The 26,092-nt window shown below is 44.2% G+C and overlaps 1 protein-coding gene across 2 annotated transcripts in view; it reads right to left on the reverse strand.

Annotated features, from left to right (window-relative positions):
- Positions 1 to 224: 224 nt before the first annotated feature.
- LOC147893901 (sulfate transporter 4.1, chloroplastic-like) overlaps positions 225 to 26,092 on the reverse strand; it is a 253,154-nt gene continuing 227,286 nt past the window's right edge. Inside the window, exons 15-18 of one of the 2 annotated variants that reach the window (XR_015542224.1) lie at positions 11,169 to 11,248; positions 1,893 to 1,969; positions 936 to 1,810; positions 226 to 796 (exon numbers count right to left, since the gene is read on the reverse strand). Coding sequence is in view for 1 of the 2 variants with exons in the window: in XM_087385809.1 (XP_087241935.1) it covers positions 1,553 to 1,810; positions 1,893 to 1,969; positions 11,169 to 11,248 (415 nt within the window). In the remaining variant the exon portion in view is untranslated. Of the gene's footprint in view, positions 1,811 to 1,892; positions 1,970 to 11,168; positions 11,249 to 26,092 lie in introns of both variants that reach the window. The other variant, XM_087385809.1, reaches the window with a different exon arrangement.

A 26,092-nucleotide genomic window follows, 5' to 3' on the forward strand; every position in this document is an offset into this window, starting at 1 on the left:
TGGACTCCGAAAAAAAAGGGGGGCTACTTGAATCCTTGAGGAAAATAGTCCTCCTGGCAGAAGCTGCTTGGGAAGACCCCTGCATGATCACCAAACGGCCATCAAAGTGAGTTCAGTATCTGTCCACATACTAGCCAATGTGTGTGAAGAGTGACCTGGGAGCCATCTAGACCCTCTGTGTGCATCCAAATCTCCAAATATGCCACCCTCAAATGCTCATTAGAATCTCCCAAAATAGTATCCACTGAGGCATGTACAAGTCTGCAATGAAAGTAGGAACATCATCCAGAGAGTATGACTTAGCTAAATGTCGTCGACGAACAGAAAGAACCCAAGAACAGTCATGCCCACCATAAAAGACCTGAGGCTCCGAAAGAGAGATTCAAGCCATCGAACCCCAGCTCAATAGCTTTTACATTTTCGGCCTCAGTGCCATTTTGAGTTTGTGGCAGCATTGGTCCTGCCCGATTCCGATTCGTCATAGTTGGATCAGAGTCACCGACGAGCGTTCCTGCTTAGATCGTGCAAAAGGAGGAACAAATGGAAGAAAAAACTGCCACCTTGGATTGGAGACCTTGGCAAACAAGAAGATCTTCTAGCCAATAACTGAATGGTGTGCTGTGGCACCATGCCCATTATGCTCTTTGTCAACCAGGCATGTCCTCAGTTGGATGAGTCTAATTGTGCACATGGCATGTAAAGTATAAGTTCTGGTTTGTATCATACTGGAGCTATTGATGTCTTGACATAAGCACCAGTAATGGTTGCCTTCTGTTTCAACCTGTCAGTTTCTGGACTGAGGATGAATCATAGAGGTTAAAGTCAGAATGAATGGGGAAGAACCTAACAAACATTGATAACAAACCTATAGTCCTAATATGAGAGAGCTTCCTCCAACTTCGAATTTCCAAAGAGGCCAGATTTTTTCTATTCACCTTTCAATGATGATGAGGCAGGTTGCTCATGCACTCATTGAGACTCTTGAATTTTTTGAGATGGAAATCAAGATCTTCTCCACAAACTCCACAAAAATTCGAGAATGTAAAATCAGATCCCTTGGCAGTGCAAGCATCACTGCCACAACATGATTGGAGCTGCCAGAATTCTAGCCATGTTAGTGCTTGAAACCAGGAGCAATTTTGAGATGAGAGAAGAGAGAGGTATGAACGAGGGTGGTGCAGTGGGAAAGCTCTTAGCTTTCCTCTCTGAATAAAGCCTTTTCCTCTCAATTAAAATCTCTTCATTAGCCGTTATAGCTATAGCCAACAGAATGCACATGAATGGTTTTCAGGAATGGCACCTGTAGATGTGATATGTTCTGCATCATATGTCTGTTTACATGGAAGGCTTGTGATAACTATTGTACTCCTGGCCACCTATCTATTCCCTCGCTTTTCACCTACTTTCTTTTAACTGGATATGTTTTCTTACAGCTATGGTACTAGGACTGAGGTTTTATATTCCCTTTCGTTGGCACTGCTAGAGCCAGGGAACAACCTAGCTTAATGAAACGAATGATTTTCTCAAACGTATGAGAAATACAGAGACTCTACTAGACATCAAGACTTCCACTTAAAAGTGGTGTCTTCTCTGGATTAGGTCTCTGCCTGTTCTCACCCTCTTGTAGCATATCAAAATACTCGTCGCTAGCTTCATTCGCTTTATCCAGCTGGTGGTTCTGCATGTGTGAAAGGCAAACCTGGACTGCATCATGCATCCTCACAAAGTACCATTCTTTGCCCATAATGTCTGGCATTTTAGATCTGGCAAGTGTCATCATTACTTGGTGGTTAGGGTTGGACAGGGCCATCTGCAAACATTCAATACAAATGGTTATTAGTTGACACCGGCAAATCACATAATGTCAAAGAGACCCTACAAATATGCCATACCTGTATATTCCTTGCTTTAAACTCTTGATGCAGTTCCTTCAGGGCTTGAACAGCACTAGAATCCATGTATGTCACAGCTGCAACGTAATAAAACGTTGTCAAAAAGCAAATTGAGGGAAAAATAAACTTGCACCACCATTTTCTTCTAGACAGCTATTGAAGTTAAGCTTCTCTAGCTTTACGTTTTCTATGCCATTGAAAATTAGACCATTGACCAACATTATTTCAAGATCCCAATCAAGATGTTTTGTTTCTTTTGCATATTCACAGAGAGACGAATCAACTAGAAAACATCCTAGTGTTGTAACATCACAGCATGCTACTAGATACAATAATAGAAAAGATAAATGATGTCCAAGGGTATAGTGAATGGCTCGCAGGATAGGGTTCAAGAAAAAGCCTGTTTAAATGACACAAACGATGTTCGGGACAACTGGAAAAGCCAAACAATCCGGGATTTCACAGGACCTTAAAATCCGTTTTAACAAAGTAGCCCATCGGATTGATTTGATTGCACTAGATAAAGCTTGCGTGAAGCACCAACTCTCCCATCCTTGGGAAACGCAGCACAGTGCATCTTACCAAGCAAGCATGGTTCACAAACATGCTTTGTAGGCATATGCATTTTGGGAAGATGGAAAAATAGGTCAGTGATGGAGATGGCCAGGTGCATGTTAAAAGGCAAACTTTTTTCTAACAAGTAGTGGTTGGATGCGGTCATGTGTGCTAATTACATCTTGAACAGATGTCCCACAAAGGCATTGCAGACTATCACACCTTATGAGGCTTGGATGGGTCGTAAGCCTCACATTTCTCACATGAGGACTTTTGGATGCTTAGCTTATGCTCATGTGCCTTCGCAGACACGCACTAAGTTGAATGATAAAGCTGTCAAGTGCATTTTTATTGGGTGTAGCTCAGAGAGCAAGGGATATAAGCTATATCAGCCCTGCATGAGCTAGTGTTTTGTCAGTCCGGATGTTATGTTTGATGAATCTCCCACTATGCCTTTGCTGGACTGTCAAAAATAGCCTCCTGTTGATGCCCCAAACATATTCGACAGCTTTTGTTTCCATCCGATGCTCAGGATGATGTTCCATCTCAGGATGTACCTCCTCCATCTATTGGTCATTTGCAGCCACATGTGCAGCCTGATATGCCTCTCATTGATCACGACCATTTGCACAAGGCTCTTGACCAAGAAAGAGCTGAAATCCAGGAGCCCAAAAAGGTACCCCGTTGGCTCCTTGACACATTAAAAGACAGCAAACAAGATACTCCTCCGCCAGCCCGTACTAGATCAACTGTCCGGAAAGAGCATGCTAGTTTTGTTGCTTATGATTTGGTTGCTACAGCATGCAATGAAGAGCCATTATGCCTTTCAGAATGATTGTTGGATGAAGGCCATGCAAGATGAATTGTATTCTATCCATCAGAATAACACTTGGGAGTTGTGTGATTTGCCACCTGGCAAGAATGCCATTGGAACAAAGTGGGTTTACAAAATCAAACGGAAAAGCTGATGGTTCAAGGGACCGTTACAAAGCCCGTCTTGTTGCTAAGGGCTATGCTCAGCAGCATAGCATTGACTTTGAGGAGACTTGTGCTCCCTCTTCCAGGATCACTACTATTCACATTGTTATTGCCTTTGCTGCCCACTTTCATTGGGAAGTACATCAACTTGATATCAAGACAGCTTTCCTTCATGGGCATTTGCAGGAAGAGGTCTATGTTTCCCAACCTCCTGGCTTTGAGGTTGAAGGTTCTGAAAGTAAGGTATGCCGCTTGAGAAAAGCCCTCTATGAATTGAAGCAGACACCTCGGGCTTGGTATTCCAGAATTCATACTCATTTGCTCACACTTGGCTTTCAGAATAGCTCTATAGAGGCTACCCTTTACATCCACAAGCATGGGACAGATTTGCTGATTTTAGTCCTTTATGTGGATGACATGCTTGTGACTGGGACACATGCTCAGCAAATTGCAGGTTTTAAACTTGACTTGCAGCAGGCATTTGCTATTCCTGATCTTGGTCTTTTGCACTACTATCTGAGCATCCAATTTTCTAGCAGTGAGGGGGGCATTTCGATGTCACAATTCAAGTACATTGGACAGCTTTTGTAGCGTTTACAGTTAGAGGATTGCAAGCCAATATCCACACCATTAGAGCCTGGTTTTCACTTCTCTTTTGAAGATGGAAGCGGTACATGTGATGTCACTCTCTATTAGCAGGCAGTTGGTTGTTTGATTTACCTATGCCATACGAGACCCGATCTACAGTATGCTGTCTCACAGTTGAGCAGAGACATGCACAGCCCATCTATGCACCATTGGCATGCCGTGAAGTGTGTTTTCAAATATCTCAAAGACACATAGCATCATTTAGGCCTTCTTTATAGGGCTGATACTTCACTTATCATGCATGGATTCACTGAAAGTGATTGGGCTGGTTGTTCGGACACTCGTGTGTCACACAGTGCCAATTGTTTTATGCTTGGTACTTCAAGGCTATGAGAATGATTTGTCCTTCTTGTCCAATCCCAAACTATGGCCTCCACCCCTACGTAGATGCCTTGGTCCATCAGAATTGTAGCCTTTTCTCCTTGGGGATAAAGTACAAAAAAAACAAAAGGTGAGACTATATCCCATATAAAAGTCCTCTTATAAAAACCATGTTTAATTGATGAATCTTTAATTGCGACTTTAGCTACAACTTTGAATGCAAAGTACCACCCCACAAACAACAATCCTAAACAAGCGTGATTGACTTCCATTGTGCCTATGCCGATGACCCCATCAATAAAACAAGAGCTGATCTCAATTATTCAGCAAGAATCAGAGTACAATTGCTACTTCTAGCAGTGAAGCTGAGTACAGAGTGGCTTTTACAGCTATAGTGGAGTGTGTTTGGCTTTGGAAGCTACTTGCAGATCTTTGTGCATGTCGGACTGCTCCTACCGTCATCTTCACTAATAGTCAGAGTGCTTTGGCTGTTGCACGAAATCCTGTTTTCCATGCTCGCACAAAGCATATTGAGGCTCACTATCACTATGTCAGAGAGCGATAATCAACAATTGATATTGAGTTGTCTTATGTTCCCACTCAAGACAACTTGGCAGATCTTTTTACAAAGGCTCTACCTCGACCTAAGTTTGAGGCTTTTCGGCAAGCTTCAAACTTTGTACCTTTTGTAACTTGATCTGCTGTACTCTGTACAATCATAGGTTGCAATATTCCTACGGGATAAAATGTGCAACCATGACATTAGATATCTAGGTATCCTGAGCCATGTCTAGGATACTTCAGCCCATACCATGGAGGAGGGTTTGTAGGCCATTCTACGGGCCATCCATAGGTGCCACTTATTCCTTAGTATGTGTCTTGTAGGCCTAGTTATAGTCAGTTAGGACTATTGGTACAATTAGTACATGTACCACCTAGGTTAGTTAGGACACTTAGTCCAGTTAGGGCAATTAGGCCTAGGGTTTTGTTATGTTGGCTCCCACTTGAGCCTCCACTCTCAGTTTTGCAGCAATCTATTACAGCATCTCGTTTTTTCCTTCTTGCCTCCATTTTTGAGCTTCCATTGCTTGCCATAGCCAACATCCTGGATATGTCCTCGGAGCTTTCGCACTACCAACTCCTGGAGTCTCTTGAGAGTTCTAGAGAGTGTGCCTTTGAGCTTTGAGTTTTTGAGATCATTAGCTTAGCTTAGCACTCAGCATGGGCCTCAGCAATCCCTCTGCTTTAGCCCATGGTGGCTTGTATGAGTTATTCCCTGATTGTACTTTGCCTCATAGACCCGTGAGGCCTCTTGAAGACGTTAATACAACTTTCTTTCTTTTTTTCTTTCTCCCCTTCTTTCTACCCCCCCCTCCCCAATCGCTCCTCCCTCCTCCCGCTGTTGCCCTCCTCTGCAACCTGCCCCACTCTCTCCAACTGCCCCTACCCCTACGTCCTGCCCCTATCCCTACCTCTAAGCCCCTTTTGTCCTCTTCTCTTAGCCCCTTTGCTCCTCTCCTCTCCTCTTCCTTCCTCTCTCTCCATTCAGCCTCTCCCTACCTCTCTCTCAAGCGACAGACAGATTTTCATATTGTTTGATCAGCACTCCACCCTTGATTGACGAATGGCTACACATCCAATCAATCCACAACCATGCTTGCCGGCTGCAAGAATGTGCATATTTTTAAAAGATGAGTTGTTGCATCTTTAAAAGGATGTGGAGTTCAAGAGCTCCACCAGCCTCTTTGCACACATTCACAAGTTCCACCCTTCTAGATCACAAGATAGGGACTGGATGCTTGCTGCATTAGCTCTAGACCTCACCCCTTGCCTTTTAGATGTTTGATTATTGGGATGAAGTTTCTTTCAAGTGGCTTTTGACTGTCCTGGAGCAGCGAGCATAGTGCTCGGCTAACCCCTAGGTACTTGGTTTGCATAAGATCTTTTTCAAGCCCTTCTCTTTAGGTTTCGGTCTTGCACAAGAGGATAGGCAGATAACTTACTCTTCATCAAATTCCTCGGCCTGCCTCAGGTTTATCATCGACCTCTCACCATGATTGAAGCTTCTTTTTCCCTCTCCACCCTCCCCCTCCTTGATTTACCTTCTTCCATAACAGTGGTGATCAAACCTGATGGGGTTCCCAGAGTTAGGGTCATGTGGTTGACCCTAACATTTCCGATGACACATTATGCTCTAGTGTCTGGATAGCTCTTGGAGAGTTGAGGTCGTGGGTAGGCAGGATTAGTGTTGCATATGCAGGACCTTTGGGCATTTTGCTATAGATTGCCCAAAGATGAAGGAAAGGCCCAAGAAGTGTTCTAGTGCGGCCCATCCTTGTTAGAGTCTTCCATTGGCAGTTCCTACACATCCCAACACCCATTGTGCATCTTGCACCTGCTGCCCCCGGTTGGGTTGTGTTTAGATTGGGTCCCCTCCACCACCTGCAGATCAGAGGCCCCATCTCTTGTCGTTGACACAACTATGGTCGCAGCCAACTCGGTTATGGTCATGGCCAACATTGCCCTTGACCCAGTTCTAGTCAAGGCCAATGATGACGTTTCTTCAAATCCATCCCCAAATCCTAGCCTCCCTTCCTAGCAGCCCCCTTTCACTTCAGTTCTCCAGATAATTGCTCGAGGGAAGGATGCGTCTTTTGCCTCTTCACCTCTCTTGCAAGTAGGTATCTTGTGGACTTTGGCACTATGCTTGGTTCAAAGGTACTCTTTCTCTTCTCTGGCTGATTTCCGAGAGGTACAATTTGTGCCCTCTACCATTGGTGACACTATTCTTGGTTTTTTCTATTGATACAACATCCTCTTCCACAAATGTGGAGATCCTTTCGCTCGTGGATTTTCCTTCTCTCCACTACTCTAGGAGATCTTCTTCATAGGGGAGAGGCATTTCCGCCACTAGATTGGGTAAGGTTTTCCAACCTACTTCCTCCCACCGATGAGGATGGGAATACTTTATTCGGGAACACAAGGTGGATCGTTAAGATTGTACAAAGTCAGGTAAACTACTTTTTGGTCACACATTTTGGTATCCTGCCTTGGGATACCAAGGGAGGAACTTGCATTTCAGTTTCAGATTCTTTTCTTCCCCTTGTAGCTGGACATAGTATCATTACACCGTTAGAGCACGGTGGATCATACTTTTGATTTGGGGATGTACGATTGTTCTTCTCAACCTCTATGCCCCAACAACAGAGGAAATCATGTCCTTTTCCAGAAAGAAATTCTTTCTTGGGCTCCAATTATGGATTATTGGTGGAGTTGCCTTCAGACAAAAAAAAGGAAAGGCAAGGTTGCAACCACTCTCTTGAGAGAGCAGCTTGGGATGCCTTTCTTTTTCAATTTAGTGGGAGATGCTTGTACAAATGATGCCTTTATACTCCGCCTCATTCGCTTCTGTTCTCCTAGTCAAACACAAGACATCAGATGCCCATCCATACGCGTCTTGGCAGATTTTATATGAACGATTGGGCATTAGGTAGAGGTGGCTCGGTATGCATTTCACCGGATCACTTTCCCCGTAGCTTTGATGATTTATGAGCCTCATCTGAGGAGCCACTCTGCTATTATCAAGATTTCGGATGCTTTGTATGCAGAGGAGGGCTCATAGAGGCACTGCTATAGATTTGGGTATCTAATATGCAGGGTGGAGTGCTCTCTCCTCCACTTGTGGCAGAAGCCCTCTTTGGTACTAGTGATTTCTATCATTACATCACTCGTACCAAGAGACATGGGATTCTTAGACGGGAGGTTGGTCTCCATCAACAGTTAGCAGCCCTATAGATGGAAGAGAAAAAGTGGCCTAGAGATGCTTTGATTCAAGAGTGCCTTTCTGCAACAAGGGCTCATTAGTAGGTTCTTTTGGATCAGAGAGTAGAGTATGTGGGAGGAAGAGTCAATAAACACTTCTTCTCTTGGCCTGAGAAACGGTTAGAGAAAGTGTTTTATTGACTCTGATGGAGTTCACAATCAGATCCTGATGCCACCTTACATATAGCTACTGATTTTTATGCCTCTCTACTTTCAGCAGGTCGTCACATGCTTGTGAGAGATGATGGTAGACATAGTGTTTGAAAAGATATTATCAAATATGCTTCGGCCATGCACAAAGCCCATTTGTGTATCCTTCTTGAGCTAGGCAACGCTTTCTAACCACAAGGAGCAGCAATTCAAGCCTTTAGTAATCGAATAGTCCTTCTCCAGTGCAAACAGGCTCTCATAACTTAGTACTCTCAGCTTTGCAATGATGGGCATAGCAACTCCAAGAACGAGGCAGCTCCAAGAATGACTGTGAACTGACTAGAGACAACAATGATGGATTGCGGTTGACAATGATGGAGAAGGAGGGCAGTACTCTAAGCTCTGATACCAACATGTACCACAGCCCCAATTGGAAGGCATTGCATTAGCTTGCTTCATTAACACCAGACTTCTCTTATGCTGTGATTCACTGATTATAGTAGATTCAACAGAGGTTTGTGATAGTTTGTATATTATATAGCTTATATTATAACACTAAATTCTTGCCAGCTTCCCAAGTTTAGCCTTGCTAATCATACAGAAAATATGAAATGATGAATCATGAAAAAAGTTACTGTGATGTGCTGCATTGTTAAAGATATTTTGTGGATTCTCGGGAGCTGAGAAATCAATGCTTCACTTACTCTGCATGCTTTCATAGACAGTGGTTGGGCTGGATGCTATGACACTAGAGTGTCACACAATGGCAATTGGTTTATACCTGGAGCTTCATGCATTTCTTGGTTCAGTAAAAAGCAGCCCACAACTGCTACCTCTAGTTGTGAAGCTAAATATAAGGCAGCTTTTACAGCCACAGTGGAATGTATCTGGCTATGAAAACTAGTTTGCAGATCTTCATCCTAGTTAGACATCTCCCACCACTATCTACTCTGACAGTAAGAGTGCTTTAGCCATTGCACAGAATATAGTGTTTTCATACATGGAGGTTCATTATCGTTATGTCAGAGAGAGACTATTAGTTGTTGGGGATATTCACATGCCTTGTCTTTTATTCTGACACAAGACAATTTGGTAGATATCTTCACCAAAGTGCTTCCACGACCCAAGTTTGAGGCTATCTCTTGGTATAGCCTTATAGGCTAGAACTAATTAGTGTGCTAGTGTGCTAGCACTATTAGTTTATTTGGATAAGTCAACACTTACAACTTAATTTTTCCCTAGGGGTCGACCAGGCCATGGTTTTAGGCCTAGCCTTTATAGTGATGTTCTATCAACTTAATTGTACTCTCTTGCACTTGTGTGCTACTGCAATGACAGTCTATAGCTTGTTTTTGCTCTCTAGCTTCATTTTTTTGCTCCATTTCCTTCACACAATCCATCATTGCTGGGGTGCAATTTTTGGCGAGGGCATCATGACCGAAAAATCCAAAATTGTTGGCATTGAAAAGATGAAGCCATGTTCCAATCCCTTGATGACCACAAGAAACAATCTGGAAGTGATAATACCACGATTAGAAGTGGGAATATACTATCAGAAAATTCCCAATGAGTGGTTCCAAATAGATGGCACACGTTGTACATTAGTGTACAATCATGTCTTTGCACTATGGGCCGTACTCCTCACATGTTAATGCATAACTATGCCCTCCGCTAGTACAAATTGTAAAGAATTGGATGATCACAAACGGTGTGTGCCCTTTGCTTCAACACAATACTACTCTGTTCTCGCAGATAGTAAATAGGTAGTAATCGTTTGGCATACAATTCTGAATGGCACGTCATTGATGATGCATGCATAGTTCAACAAAGATTTGCTGGGCCCTGTCACCACCTCAATCTATGTCAATGCTGTGCTGAATGTGGACATCCTTACCTAACTATCCCCATGCTTTGCTTTTGGTAGATTTCACATACACCTAAGAGACACGACTCCTTGCTCTGACACCAGTATTATGTTTCCACACAACCAGGCAGCAGATGATGTGGTGCCCAACAATGGCTATGCATGTGTGAATGCTGCAACCTTATATACATGTGTTCAAATCTCAAAACGTTGTGTAAATGAGTCATAAACCTCTAACCTCATTAAGATGAGATCATGCAATATACCAAGCCATGCTAGCTAGGCAGCTCTTATAGCTTTTGGCAGTGAAGCAATTGAGGGACATAGGATAAGGCCTCTCTACTCATATGGTTGTTCCAAGGTAAATATCAGGCTCTTATGTAATATGTGAAGTATCCAAACCATCTTGCCATAAACACTTTGAAATCTGTGAAGGAATCAAATTCCAAAGAGGGCAGCTCTTTTTCCTCATTTAATGAGCACCAAAACCATGCTCTATTCACAATAATCTATAAACCCAGATTATAAATATTCATTAAAAACAGACTGGAAAATTGGCTTTCACTTTAAAATTAACCATAACCCAAGGAGGATACATGTCAACCAAAAACAGAATGAATATAGAAGGCTTAAATAACACAAACTCTTCTCTAACTAAGGCTAAGGTAGTTCCCTTGCTTATGATTTATTTCCCCTTTTCAGATGATCCCTTTAATATGACCACACACACACCTTAACATGGTGAAAAACTAGATCAAATTTGCTTGGAAGCCACATGGATCAAAACCAAAAAGGATACATGCCATTCAGTTCAAATTACCGATCTTTCAAGAATATAATAGAGAAATAAAGAAAGAAAGAAAGTTTATTAAAGTCTTGGAAAGACCGGGGGGGAGAGAGAGAGAGAGAGAGAGAGAGAGAGAGAGAGAGAGTCATACGTGACATTTCGATAATAATATATTGAACTTGAGCATTGAGGTGCTTAGAGCTTTCAGGGAGAATCTCACACTTCCGTAACCTATATCACAAACCATCAAGTCTTAGAATAAAGTCATCTTGTCCTTATCTAAATCAACCATTTGTTGTTAAACTGACTACAAAATAGTAAAAAATCAAATGGTGAGTACAATGAATTAAAAAAGCAATGTGTGCCACATCTTTTCTTTCAAAGAAAAGACTTAATAGTATGAAATAAACTTTAAGAGCAAAGCTCAAGGGAGAAGTATATCATGCAAGACATGAGAAAACAAACACCCTCATAGGGCAAAATCTAGCTTTTATAAGGGAGCTAGAAAAAATCCAAGGTTCAGCCTGAAAGTGTCACCTCAACCCTATGGGGGACTCTAAGAAGAATGGGAAGCCACTTCACTCCCTGAGAAAAACAGTCCTCTGATAGAGGCTGCTCGGGAAAAATTACAGCATGCTCCCCCAAATGGCCACCAAGGTGTGTACAATATCCATCCAAATGCTAGTTAATATGTGTGCAGGGTGGACCTGGAAACGATCCAAGGGCCTCTATGCATCTAGATCTCCAACTATGTCACGTCACTATGAAGTATCCATAGGGGCATGTGCATGTCTGTAAGGAGAGCCAAGAATGTCGTCTAGAGAGCATGACTCAACCAAGCGTCGTCGAGCCGAAAGAGCTCAAGAAGAGTCATGTCTCTCATAAAACACCTAAGGTCCTGAAAGAGAAAGGCAAGCTACCGAGTCCCAGGTCATGAAGAAAAAAGAATGCATAAAAGTGCTCAATAAGCTAGCAATCCCTTTCCAGCCTCTTTGTATCCCATAAGTAATGATGCATCTAGACTCCTCAGCAGAAAGGCAATGAATACGATTTTAGTCTTCCCTGAGCACGGATTCCATTGGTTCACTACAATCCCTCCATGAATAGGAAGTTGGAAGAAAAGAGTAAATTTTATATTCCTTAGGGATTTCTATAATCTCTTCTGAAAGGATTTCTGCAAGTCAGCAGAAATCTGAAAATTCTCTCAGTGAGGAACTTTGGTGGGGCTTTAGCCTCTAAGGCTGAGCTGAAACTTCCTAGCAATACTGACCATGTAGTGAAGGAAGGGGAGGCTCCTTTCTGGGTGCCTCACATCAATCCATTCCCACTTCATGGGGGCCCACTTTGCAAATACTTTTATGGGGACACCTCCATAGAGCAAAACCAAAGGAAATATGATCTAGGTTAGGGTCTAGATACCATCCTGAAGCCAAGAAACACTATTCTACATGACTTACAATCCTAACAAGATGAAATGGAATATGCATGACTATATCATCCATAGACCTGGACAACCTAGCCCCAAATGGACATCAAAGATCAAGGCATCCCCATTTAATTCTCGCTGTCCCATAACTTGAAGTGGATCCCTGATCTCGTAAAGGCCCCAAGCAAAGTAAACCGAGAGTGCTGCTTGCCACTTGCAAGAACCCAATCCAAGGGTATCGCTGCATCAATTTGCTGAATTCTCATTGTACTTTCTTTGAGGTTGAAATCCTTCCACATAGGAAACATGACCTCTCTCCCATCTAGAAATGAGAGGTACCAAGTGGATTTCCATGATCATCAAGTATACCATCATTCCACATGACAAGCTGTCTATCAATCTCTTCCCGAGAGGAAGAGAAAATTGTTTAAAGAGTACTCCTGAACCTGGCCCACACTTTCAGGATCACAGCGATAAAAGGGGAGGAGAGAGTCTTGAGATGGGATGAGGTAAAGATCCACGTAGTACTATCCATACAATTTCTACTTGTGAAAGGAGAACAAGACTGTACGCATCGAATGAAAAAAATTCTCCAACGATCCTGTCTTGGCAAAAGTTCTCTGACCACTATCTTGCATAATAAGGCTCTGCTCTGCAAGTCTCAATCTATTCTCTTGTGGGTAGGATCAAAGTCTCCCAAGACACCTTGGCTCTAGTGTCTCCCGAACCATCCAGTCCACTCCAAAGAAACTTCCTTAGCGTCCTTTTGATTTGAGTGATACAATCCCTAGAATGGCACCAATAAGAACCAACCCACCATGTCATGACCAGCAATATTTGGTTGACCACCACCACCCTATAACCAAGGTCAAGTTTGATGGAACTAAAAAACAAATACTCTCCAACACAGTGGCAAATCGATGCGAAGGAGAGATGCCCATATTGGCCTGGCAGCCCGAGTATCTGGCAAAAAACACACCTCTAAATCAAAGTAAAGCCAAAATCAGCCCCCATGCACGAGTGTCTTGGTCACTCATTAAAAGCCAATTTATTCCAATTGATATGTGCACCTGCTGCTGCGGAGCTAAATAAATCCAAGGCTGCTATGGAAAGAGGTGAAATTCTGTGGAGTGGCAACCACAAAAAACAATAAGATCATCAACCAACTCACTATCCAGGAACTCGTCATTCTATCTCGGGGAAAGTCTCATCCCAATAATGTCTACCTAAGCTCTCAGAAATATGTTCATTGCTTCAGCCGCAAATAATACAAGAAAGGGGCAAGAGGGCATCCCTGGCGAACTGGTCAAGAAATTTGAAGCCTCTCTCTCCTTTCTCTTCTGATAAGAACCTGCCTGTGGGCTAATCTATATGACGAGGACACCCCTTTGCTCCAAGCTTCTGAAAATCCAAAGCGAAGAAGGGTACCCTCCAAAACTCCCCAATGTACTTTGTCGTTATCTTTCTCCAAGTCCTGGAAAATAATGGCAAGGGGCTGGCCGCTCTGCATAGCCCAATGCGAAGCCTTCCAAAAAGAGAAGATAATAAAAAAAATTCTTGTACCATGCATGGAGCCTGTTTGTGTGTCATGAATAAGGCCTGCATTTCACGTCCTTTATATGTTATGTAACATTAAAAACGATCCCAAACTCCATTAAAGACAAGCTCTTTGTTCCAATATGACAATCCATGCCAATGAAATCAGGTGGGTGAAAAGAGGCCCTCATTACATCTTATCAACCACAACATAATCTGTATGCTATTCTTCTTCCATCAGGAGGAGCCCATATTAAAGAACCATGGTATGGAGTGCATTGATAGCTAGTAAGGGCCAGTTGGTTGCCAAAGAGATCAAAAGTTGGGTGAGCTCAACCGGATCATCATGGGTACATAATCAAAAACATTCCATTCACATCTAGGTGTATGCTAGAAGAATACACATGTATTTAATAATGGTAATCCAATAGCTGTCCTATCTAGACGCTAAATTCATCTCCCTTGCTAATCAGTCCATAGTTTTTTTTTTTTTTTGGCAAAGAATGGAACCTTCTATTAATGCTTGAAAAAACCTCATACAAAACAACAGCACTGAAGGTGCTAAGTATGCAAAAACACCAGATAAAGGCTGAAAGAAGAAACCCAACTCACTGCCTAGGGAATCTCTGTACAAAAGCTAACAGCCAAGTAGGGGGACTATACAACCAGCAAATCCCTCACGCTGCCTAGGGAATCTCTGGTACAAAAGCTAACAGCCAAGTAGGGGGACTATACAACCAACGAATCCCTCACGGAGTGAATGTGTAGAGAACTCCTGCCGGCCAAGCCTTGCTGCAGAAACGTGCGAGCCTCACAACAGTCGCCCTAGAGCACGGGGTCCCACGTATGATATCCTGCCAAATAGCGACCAAGGTAGCCGAGGGTGGAACCGGATGCTTAGCTATCACTAGACTACAACGAGCAACCCAAAGGTTCCACGCTGTGACACTGGCTACTACCTCCTCGGGAGGAGAATGAGGATCTGGGCTAACAAGAGGAACTGCCTCGTGGAGCTCTGTCCTCTGAATGCTCTGACCCTGCATCCGATAAGCTGGGGAGACCTCATCAATCTGGTCCGTGCCCTCGAGCTCAAGGCACGTGTTGTCATATCTGTCACTAAGCCACAGGGATCCTGGATCCTGCTCCATGAGCCTCTCTATGGAGGCAAGGTCTCATTGCAGTGCACGCTCGCGCTCATGAAGAGTCCTCCTCCATCTAAGGGTGTGAGACTGCACTCCTATGAATCGCATCTGCCACCCATAAAGCTCAACCCTCGCAAGGTGCTGCCTCTGGCTGCTGCCAAATCTCAGCCATAACCTACTGAATCTCAGCCCATAGTTATTTATCAAAAAATCCTTTTGATAGTTGCAATTTTCTTTTTTGTTTTCCTTTCAAAGAGAAGAATTCTATTAAGTATGAATGAAAATTGCGAGAGCTACACTCTAGGAATAAGTACATCATGCGAGGCATAAGAAAACAACCACCCTACTAGAGTAACATCAAGCTCTTGTAAGAGAGTTAGAAAAATATCCAAAGTTGACGCTGAAAGTGCCACCTCAACCCTGTGGCCGAGAAGAATGGGGAGCCGCTCCACTCCCTGAAGAAGACATTCCTCTTGGTAGAGGTTGCCCGTGAAGACTATACATGCTGCCCCAAATGGCCATCACGGTGTGTACCATATCTGTCCATATACTAGCCAATGTGTGTGTGCAAGGAGGACTTGGGAACCATCCAAAACCTCTATGCATTTGGATCTCCAGATATACCATTGATATGCTTGCCAAAATATCCCATGAAGTATTCACGGAGGTATGCGCAAGTCTGTACAAAGAGACAGAAATGTGATCCAAAGAACATGACTTGACCAAATGTTATCAAACCGAAAGAGCTAAAAAGGAGTCATGTCTCTCAAAAACAGGCCCCGAAAGAGAGATCCTGAAGGAACATGGTGGAGAGAGGGAGAGAGAGAGGGTGGGCTAGGGAGAAAGGAAGTGATACTCAAAAGGAGACATAATGAAATGGAAATGAAATGACTAGAGCAATGAACAAAAATGAGAGTACTCACATGTAGACCAAAGAGCTTGTACCTTGATACTTGATTGATTTGACACTAGACAAGTACGGCTCTTATATAGAGCACACACACACATATGAACACCAATGCATATGGGATAACTCCCAATGTGACATGTGGCATCCATAGGACACACTAGACTAGAACTCACACTAGAACACACCAAACTGACTCAACTTGGCTTCATATTCTAACATCCTCCCATGAAGGCAAGGTGAGAGACTACTGGAATGGAACCAAGGACATAACATGATAGTGATAGGACTACTAAACTGTGCAATGTCTCAACTAGACATGGCTTCCATGCCAACTCAGAGGCTGAAGTCTAAGCATGGTTCAGAGATCGGACTGAGCACTCCCAAACATGACTCACAGGCTCATGTCTCAGCACATGGATACATGAATAACTCAGAGGTCTAGAAGACCAATGCACCAACATTCTGGAACTCATATGCCTGGCCTGATAACTAGACCCTATCAATGCCAATACACATGGCTTCCACAATACATCCCCCTCTTGACTCCACGGACTAACTAGAAACATGGAGTCACACACCATAAAAGAAATACATCATTTTAGGAGGACAATCTAAGGCAGAGGACCTTTATTGACTCAGTAGGACTCAATAACACACTGCATTTACATTCATTTTGGGAGACAACCCAGGTAAAGGACCCATTCATCAAGCATATATAATAAACATTGATCTCTTTGAGTAAGAGATGTCCTCCAAGCAGCTGCAGGCACATATGAGTACCCATTCCTGTTGTCGATGAAGATGTTGATGAAGCACTAAGCAAGAATGCCCCAATAAAGATGTCGGTGAAGTCCATGGGGCAGCTACAAGGGGAAATCACATGATGACTCTCAATGTGCCAGAAGGAGTTACAAATGTCAAGTAACTTCACTTGATTTTACAATGTCCCCGAACAAATGTTACAAAATAGTGACCATTTTACAAAATTTCTTGGCAAGCCTCAAGAGTTTTACATAGAGGAGGCTGTAATACAACTGTAGGAATCAAAGAATCATAAAAGCCCTAATTTTTAAAATTAGGGGTTCTCAGAATTAGGGTTTCTGATATTTTCTCAGAAACATGCATAACTGTAAGCCCTGGTGTATCAGAGGCTAAATATGCCAAGATCTCCAAAAAATGCTGAAAATCTGGGCTGAAATTGCAAAAGTCGATTTTTAGGTCAAAAATCACAGTTTTGACAGTTTTTTGCAGATTTCAGCACGAGATGAACCTGGAAATGGCTGTGAGTATTGGATAAGATTCTCCTCAGTAGGGCGACCAGTTGTGAAGCAGAAAACGTCAAAAAAGATGGCTAGAACCCTAGAAACAGAGGTGGTTTTGGCAATACCAGCAGTGGTTTTGAGGATGGGAGCTGATTTTGAAGGGGCTTTTGCACCAGGATGAGGCGCCCTGCTGTAGTGACTGCAAATATGCAAGAAAATTTGGTTGAAACGTTTTGAAACATTTCACGTTTCACGTTTCTAAGTATTGAAACGTGTGTTTGGTAGGGATTAAGGCTATTTGTTAGGGGATTCAACCCTAATGAACTAAGGATCGTTTTAGTGGGCCTTGTATGAGGGTTCAAACTTTAATTAGGGTTAGGCTAATTATAGCCAAAAGGGTTGGGCTTGTATAAGCAAGTCCATGCTCGTTCATTTTTTGGTTCGATAACAATTAGCTTGGAATTCTCTGTGAGGTCCAGAGAGCTGGGCTAGGTTGGGAACATCCTCAGGGGTGTGTCTTGGTGGTATGGGACACCAAAGCTTACTATAACCGGCCTTTAGTTTCCTAAAGGGCAGTAGACCATAACTTGCATTGCATATTCATTACTCGCAGCCACATTGCATCATTTCCAACCACTTTAACTTTAAACAATACCACTTAGAAACAATTTGAGAAATAACTGGATGGAGGCTAGAGTGCCCCTACTCAATGAAACCAAGTACAAGACATCACACTGGCCCCAAACACTGGTATTTTATTTCTTTCTTTAGGTATGAAATTGGTACATACAACAAGGGCTCACCCTTGTGCTCTGCCCCACGGGCAATTCCACTGTCAAAGACAAACTTTGGCTACAACCTGCATTCCATCCTAGTGCACACACTAGTACCCAAGTGCCAAGGCAAGGCTAAGGCATTCACTATTGTCCATGACCAACTGTAAAGGTGTCCAAGCATACCACAAAGCATCCAACTTGCTCAACCGGGACTGGCAATCCCCCAACCCACTAACAAGCCTCTCAAGGTGACCAAGCTTCAACACACATCTCAGACTGAACAAGTGACCACAATACAGGAAGAAAATCCACACACTGCCCCTTTGATTATACCCTCTGTGACTGGGTGCCCAATCATGGCCTGAATGGCCAAGAGGGGCTTCCAACAACAAATGGAGCAATAACAAGCTTCCAAAATCACCAAATGCAATCAACGTGAAAGGTTATTGACAAGAGAACTCAAACCAGCTTCAAACGACTTCAATCCAGCTCCAGACCGGCTCCAAGGAACTCCAATCCAATTCAGAACACCTCCACAGGCAGCAGATCCAATGTGGAGGCTAGCAGGAGGAAATGGCAGCTTGGAGAGGGGAACGAAGAGAGATAGCGGGCTGGAATCAGCAATAGAAAGAGAGCAGGAGGATCACGGGCAGGAGAAAGGAGCTGAGCAGGCTGTACAGCAGGAAAAAGGGGGTGCACAACAGCGTTGAAGGTATCTCGAGATGCGTGCCAGCAGAAGGAAACAGCCGTACAGCCAGCAAAATCACCCGTACCAGCAGGAAAATCATCCCTACAGTCTGCCTTCGAGAAAACTAGGAAAATCTGCACAAACTGCTCCCGTACAACCACCTTAAAGGCTCCATACAGTCCATATGGAACCTATGGAGCAAGCTTGGCAGCCTTGCCTCGGGATGCGTGAAATGAACAATAAGATTAACGTCAAAGAAATCCATACCTTAGCCTTAGAGGGAGAGGAAGGGGGTAGGTGTGCATGAGGGGCTGCCACGTGGCTCCTTCATTAAAGCTCTAGCCCCACAAAACCAATGGAACATTGGTTTGCCCCTCACACTTAAATCCTAACCCTTCTAACCAATGAAACATTGGTTTCCTAGGGCCCCCAACTTTATGACTCCTCTAAACCTTGCCTTGCCCCAGCATGTAGGCCTAGTGTGTGCAGCTAGGGACTTCTGGGAAGTGTCGCTTCCCCTGGGCTAGTCCCCTAAGCCAAAGTTAGTCACGGTTCATACATTCACGTCCCCGTGACACTTACAAACTGAGGACTAGGCTGAGGTGATGGTCCTGACCTTCAGCTTGGGGAGTGGTTCGAGGTATCATGACCTATTGTTGGGAAGTCAATCCAATGCCTATGACCCTATGTTGTGGTATTGTTAGATAACTACTTGAGATATTCAGTCAATTACCCAATATTATTGTAATTGTGGCTGTAATTTATGCAATGATTAAAGATAGGGACTATGAGGTTTACTCGTCTTTAGAAATACAATAATAAGTATATGTATATGAATTGTCTTGATTTTTCAAGTTGCAAATATTACATCCTAACAAAATTGACCACCACAGCTTAACTATGATTGGAACATCTAGGGTTAAACCTAGGATATGGGTGGATCTATGATTCAAGGACAATCTGATCCAAAGGTTGGGAGCAACTAGGTGTGTAGCATGTGGGTGCTTTACAGCTTGCTATGTCTTTGCTACATTGTACTTTTGCTTCTACTCTCTCAGCTTTGTGTGAGTGAGCAATGGGTGCATAATGTTTTCTGTACTACTTGAGTTATGTGAGTGAGTCATGTGTCTTGTGGTCGTTTGTGCCTGTTGAGAACGATACAACACTGCAGCAGCACATCCCAGTTAGGACTTATAGAAGATGCATTCAACATTTCTTAGTTAGAACTTACAAAAGATGCATTCAACACTTCAAAATGGAGGACAAAGCCTCCATCGTCTCATGGGTAGGTAGATTAAATGTAAAAAGATACCAGAGTGCTATTGATAGCATGAGAGCAAACTCCAAGTTCAGTAGCTCCACTCAAGAAAATTAGATGTTTTCACTCATGAAAATCTGATTGCTTTGGCTGAGAATGAGGTAGGAAAAAAGTAGAGAAGACAACTCCAAGAATGCCACAAGAAAATCCTGTGTGAGAGAGGATGAACAGAACATTCATGGAGTGTGCAAGGAGCATGAGATGACACGCAGGGCTGCCCTTACAGCTTTGGCCTGAAGCAGTGAATATAGATGTTTACTTGATACACAGATTGCCTTCAAGTTCCTTAGATGGTGGCATTCTAAAAGAGGCATGGACAGGTAAAAAAGGTTACTAATCTTTTCTGAAGGTTTTGGTTGTGAAGCATTTGTCCATGTTGATAAAGAATTAAGAACAAAGCTTGAGGCAAAATCCAAGCTATGTATCTTTATTGGACATGGAGGTGGTGAGTTCGGTCATTGTCTCCTCTTAGTGGAGCGAGACCTGCCACTTGGAGAGGGAGAAATATAACGTAGACCCTCGGCCACAAAGAGATATAGGAAAGAAGCAAGAGGGCAGCCTTGTCGTAGATTAAGCGAGAAAGGGATAAGACATCTCTGTTATGATCCTCAATAAGCATCTAGATGGCACTCCTTGTGTGAGCATTTGGTAGGGTTGTGACCCTCCAGGGGTGATTAGTAATACGAAGGATAATGGAGGGGTGAAATACAAGTGCTATGTGGCAACAATCTCATGCAAAATTATTACATGGCTCCTATGAAGAGACTTCTACCACCTTGGAGAAGTACTTTGACGGTTAACAAGCCATGAGCTTGACTCTCCCATGAGAGTTGAAGCTCTTGATCTCCATGGGAAGGAACACCTTGTCATAGGATAGGCTATGACTGTTGGCGCAACTCTTTGGCTCTCAATGCCTAATATGGTTCTCCCCTGTGACCTCTACATATAGTCGACCTGCTTGAGAGCAATGTGTTCGTGTGGTTCATGATTTCTGCTCCAAGTGTTTGGAGCAATAGTATTTCCTTGTGATGAGCCTTTGTGGCTAGTGTGATAGGAATTTTGTAAACAAATGCAATAAGCCCCATAGGAATGTGCATGTGTTAGTATGTGAGTTTAGTGCTTTTAGCTTGAAGCTTTTCAATAAAAGTGTTCTTTATATTTCATGCTCTCTCTCTCTCTCTCTCTCTCTCTCTCTCTCTCTCTACTCAGCCTCTCCGCTCTGCCTCCCCTCCGCACAGCACTTTCTACCCCGTCGAGTTCTTACTCCACCTACCATGATATACACTTTGATCGTGATCACTCACCTACTTACTCTGGCCGTCTATACATACTTCTCGCATACATTGACTTTATACCCCTATTAGAGGATCGTGTTGCCCTAGTCACGCTCACTACGAGGCTGCTCTTCATGCCTTTCCCCACACCACTTGCTCCACCCGCCCACCACCACCTGGGACCGTACCCTGTAATAGCTGGTACGATGATGAGTGTAAGGCTTTACACTGTCAGCTCCGATTCGAAACAAAAAACAGCCTTTCAAGCAAACCAGAGATGCTATGCAAGTACCATTGTCTGATATGCAGAAAGAAACTTGACTTTGTGTGCTGGAACGAGGAGGAGCTACTGAACATTCTATTCAGTAACAACTCTAAGGACTTTTGGCGGAGATTTCTAGAGGGATGGTCCCCCTCACCACTCATTGACACTCAGGTTTGGTCTAATTATGCACGCACGCTCTATGATATCCCAAATCAGCCAGCCCCTAACCTATCACATATGCCACACCCCACATCTTGCACCCTCTTCACTGGGGGGGGGGGAAAGGATGCCGTAATGAAACTTCATAATGGCCGAGCGAAGGATCATGAGGGACTATGCACTAAGTTCATTGCATATGGGATTAACCTCCCAGTCCTGATCTTAGCCAAGCTATTTAATGAAGCTGTTTGCTTGGGGTTTCCATGCACCTGGACCATCAACACTATCTCACCCATCCACAAGGCAGGGGATCCCATGAACCCGGAGAACTACAGGACCATTATGATTGGGCATGTCATGTCCAAGATTTATGCATCAGTACTTGATTCTGAGGTCAGTAGATTTGCATAGTGTCGAGGACTTAAACAGCGGGACAGGTCGGTTTCAGGCGGGATCATGGAACCATGGACCATATTCTCACGCTCAGATGTATCATCGAGGAGGCAAGGGAACGGAAGTAGAGGGTTTATTGTTGCTTTGTGGATTTCTACAAGGCATTTGACACCGTTTCGAGAGCCCGCCTCATACGACGCCTACAGAATTTGGGTTATGACCAAGGGATCATTTGGGTTGTCATGGCACTTTATGAGCGAGTTTCAGGCAGAGTCTGGACAGGATTTGGATGGACAGACGAGATCATGAGCACTATTGGGGTCAAACAAGGGTGCCCATTATCACCTACCTTATTTGGCCTCTACATCGACGAGCTCAAGACAATGATGCAGGCACAGGGAGGGGTAGGTTGCTCTCTCGCAGGCACGCTAATCCGGATATTACTTTACGCAGATGACGTGGCTCTCTTGTCTTTCTCAGCGAAGGGGCTCTAGTGACACCTTGACACACTACAGTCCTTTTGTGAGTCTCATGATTTGAAGGTCAACTTGGGTAAAACCAAGGTTATGATCTTCAATACATCTCGATCTGTCATGCGCGAGGAGCATTTCACATTTGATGGATTCCCTCTTGAGGTAGTTTCATCATACACTTATCTTGGGGTCGTCTTTTCCGGACCTATCTTCACTATGAGACCCGTGATGCATGCACGCCTGAGTAGAGGATATGCTTCATTGGCTAGACTAGAGAGGCAGTGCTTCCACTCTCACTTTCAGGATCCACGGACCAAAGGGTTGCTTTTTGACTCCTTGGTCCGCTCAACGGGGATGTACGGCAGCCCATGTTGGGGGCTAGAGTTGTCGGATACAGAGTGGGCCAGTGTGGAGCGGCTACAGGTTCTCATGTTATCTCGGATGATCCGTGGTAAGCCATCCGTTCCTCACATCATTCGAGCCGAGTTTGGGTCACCCCCATTATAGCTGGATGCTGCATTTCAAGTCATCACGTATCTGTACCGAGTCAGGGAGTATGGGGATTACACCTCTGGACATAGCCGGCTACCATGGCTAGCACTGTCCTCTTCTATGGCACTTGCAGCAGGAGGGGACCAAAGGTGCTGGTATGGATGCACAGAGATGGTTTGAGGGATGGGGCTCCACATGGACATACTACCTCCCTTCCAGTACAGCATGGATGCTCCATTTTCTCCCCTCCTATCACACGAGGTCAACTAAGTTATCCGTGAGGATCTATTACAGCTACACGCATTCCGGACCGGGTTGGGACCGAGTGATCTTCCAGTGAATCTTAGCTTCTACAGAGATGACTTGTTACATATCACAGCGGAGGGTTTCATTGACCCACTAGGATACACGCAGATTTACTTACCCCACTCACTGAGGATCTCGCGGGCTCATCGCTCTCAAATGTTTCTTGTGTGGAGCAGTAGAATGGAGGTTACAGAAAATTACTACCTATTCTACACAGGAAACACTCCCCGATATGCGTGAAAGAGGATGTGGATCAGGTCTTCACCATTCCTTTTCAGGAATGCCTTGCAGAGAACCGAAAGATCTCCAGGGCCCCAACATGTTTTGTGGACTTAGATCATTTGGCACCTACAGAAAGCCTGTCTTCGATGGAAGAGCGGGTTGTGCCTACCATGTTCGAAGAGTTGGGGGACATGATCAATATGGCTGACAGGCTGAATTATAACGATAGATACGCCTGGATGAAGAGGTCCCTACATCTCGCACAGCCGTATCATGGATGATACCTTCACACAACTGGGGGCAGCAATCTTTAATTTAACAGGTTATACTCATAAACTGCTCTCGCAGCAACAGTGGAGAGGGAGCACAAGTGTTGGGAGAAAGGCTAGGTAGGGGTGAAGAGTGGGGAATAGAGAGGAGGAAAGTGAGCTCAAGCAGCCCAGCAGCGTGCCTCAGAGGTGATATTCTATAGCATGAGGAGAGCTGGAAAAAACAGAAGAAATCAGCCATCCATGAGCGCGACATCGCTTGGAACATTCAGCGGGCTGCCCTTGAAGATCGCCACCTCATCCACAAGCAGGAATGGGAAGCAGATATGGCAATTGTGCGCAGCCAACATGCAATAAATCTGGTAACTTTGCGCAGGCAGCATGCAAGAGAGGTAACCGAATTTCAGTAGGAGCTCACTCAGTTGCAGGACTCGTTGTCTTCATCACTGACTACCAAAGAAAAATCAGATTCTCGGGTCGCTGAATTGGAATCGAAGCTTTCAGCCATGGATGAGGAGTTTACAGAGCTTCGGACATAGCTGACCACCCTACAGACTTCCCATTCCACTTTGCAATTGCAACATGATCATTACTACCGGCGATACCACCAATATAAGAAACGTGATGGATACAATGGAGGCCAAGGAGGAAAACGACAAAGCTGAGATAAATGCAACTATGGCAGAGGAGAAAGCTACTGATGACCCCCCTCAGTAATCTATGGATACATATGTTTTTTTGGTTTCTAGCACTGATAGATTTTTGACAAGTAGATTGGCTATCATTGTAAATATCACGGTGTCATCTTCTCATGATGTACTCTGTTTTGTTCAATTTTCCATGATGTACCTCAAGCAAGCGGCATTGTATTTTCACAGTATCATTGTTATACAAGTGTTGGTATTACTTGCACGGCTAGACACATGGTCTGTACTACTGTATGGCCATATAAATGGTTTGTAATTTCTTTTTCCTTTTCACTGGTTCTCTTCTCCATTTCTATTCACCGGGACGGTGAATGATAGTGACAGGGAAAACTCTCACAATAGAGACACCCCAACCAGTTGCCCACATGTTGACCATGTGTTAACACATGTCAACCACATGACATCAAGCGTTGACCACATGTCAATCATGCGTGACACGTGTCAACCACGGGTTCATCCATGAGTACCATATCCGAGGCGACCATGCCTCGACACATGTCAACCATAGGTCAACCAGGAGTACCATGCCCAAGGCGATTTCATCAAGAGCTGCGCACACAGAGAGTGAGCTCAACACATGGAGCAATCAGGAGTATTTACAATTGCACATGGTGAAGACGTGTATAGTGGTTTAGTGGTGCCGTGATCCAGCTCACCTGCACATGGAGTATTTACACCACCCTGACTAGAAGAGGCTAGCGAATCAGGGAGTCAGGAAGTTGTCGGAGCCATCAAGAGAGCCAGCGGCACAACGGCTATCCTCAACAGCTAAGGAGATAGCAGGATGACCAATCGGGAGAAAGGAGGGAGATTCTTCGTGAAGAGGGGACCCTCCAAGGCAGGGGGATGAGGATGAAGGAGAAGGGGGAGAGGGGATTCAGCATTCAGCATAGAAGATTGAGCATTCGGCGTTTGGCATCGGCGGAGCGAGAGTGAGGAGAGAGAGAGGGTGTGAGGAGACATAGACATTGGAGCTACGAGCTCGCCGAGGGGAGAGTGTGGAGAGAGACATGTGTGTACCTCTCTGTCCACTATGGGGATAGACCTGTGTGTTCTTGTGACTTGTAACTTGTGACCTGTGGGTGCTGGTCCAATGATATGTACTTCGGCCAACTTGGTCACTTTCTCATTCTTTCTGTCTCTTGTGCAATATGGGGATTGTTCACTAGTGTATGACGACAATCTCTTCCGTCTCTTCTTATGCTCATGTTGTGGAGTTCTCATGTGACTATCATTTAGTATAGTGCACTCATACAGTGCACTCATACGGCGCGATTCACTACAGTACAACCTACGACACCCGCACACCACTGCATGGTGCACTCCTCACGATCCACTGCATTAGAGCATTGCAACACTCATGCTTCTCACACCAGCGGCCTTTGGCCTCCAGTAACACCTTTGGAAGGATAGGAACCCCTCCCCCCTCAGACACTCCCCTAGTGCCAAGAGCAGCA

The sequence above is a fragment of the Dipteris shenzhenensis genome, chromosome 15, assembly GCF_047967505.1.
Source record: "Dipteris shenzhenensis isolate YYH24624 ecotype China chromosome 15, Dip_SZ_1.0, whole genome shotgun sequence".
Lineage (NCBI taxonomy): Eukaryota > Viridiplantae > Streptophyta > Polypodiopsida > Gleicheniales > Dipteridaceae > Dipteris > Dipteris shenzhenensis.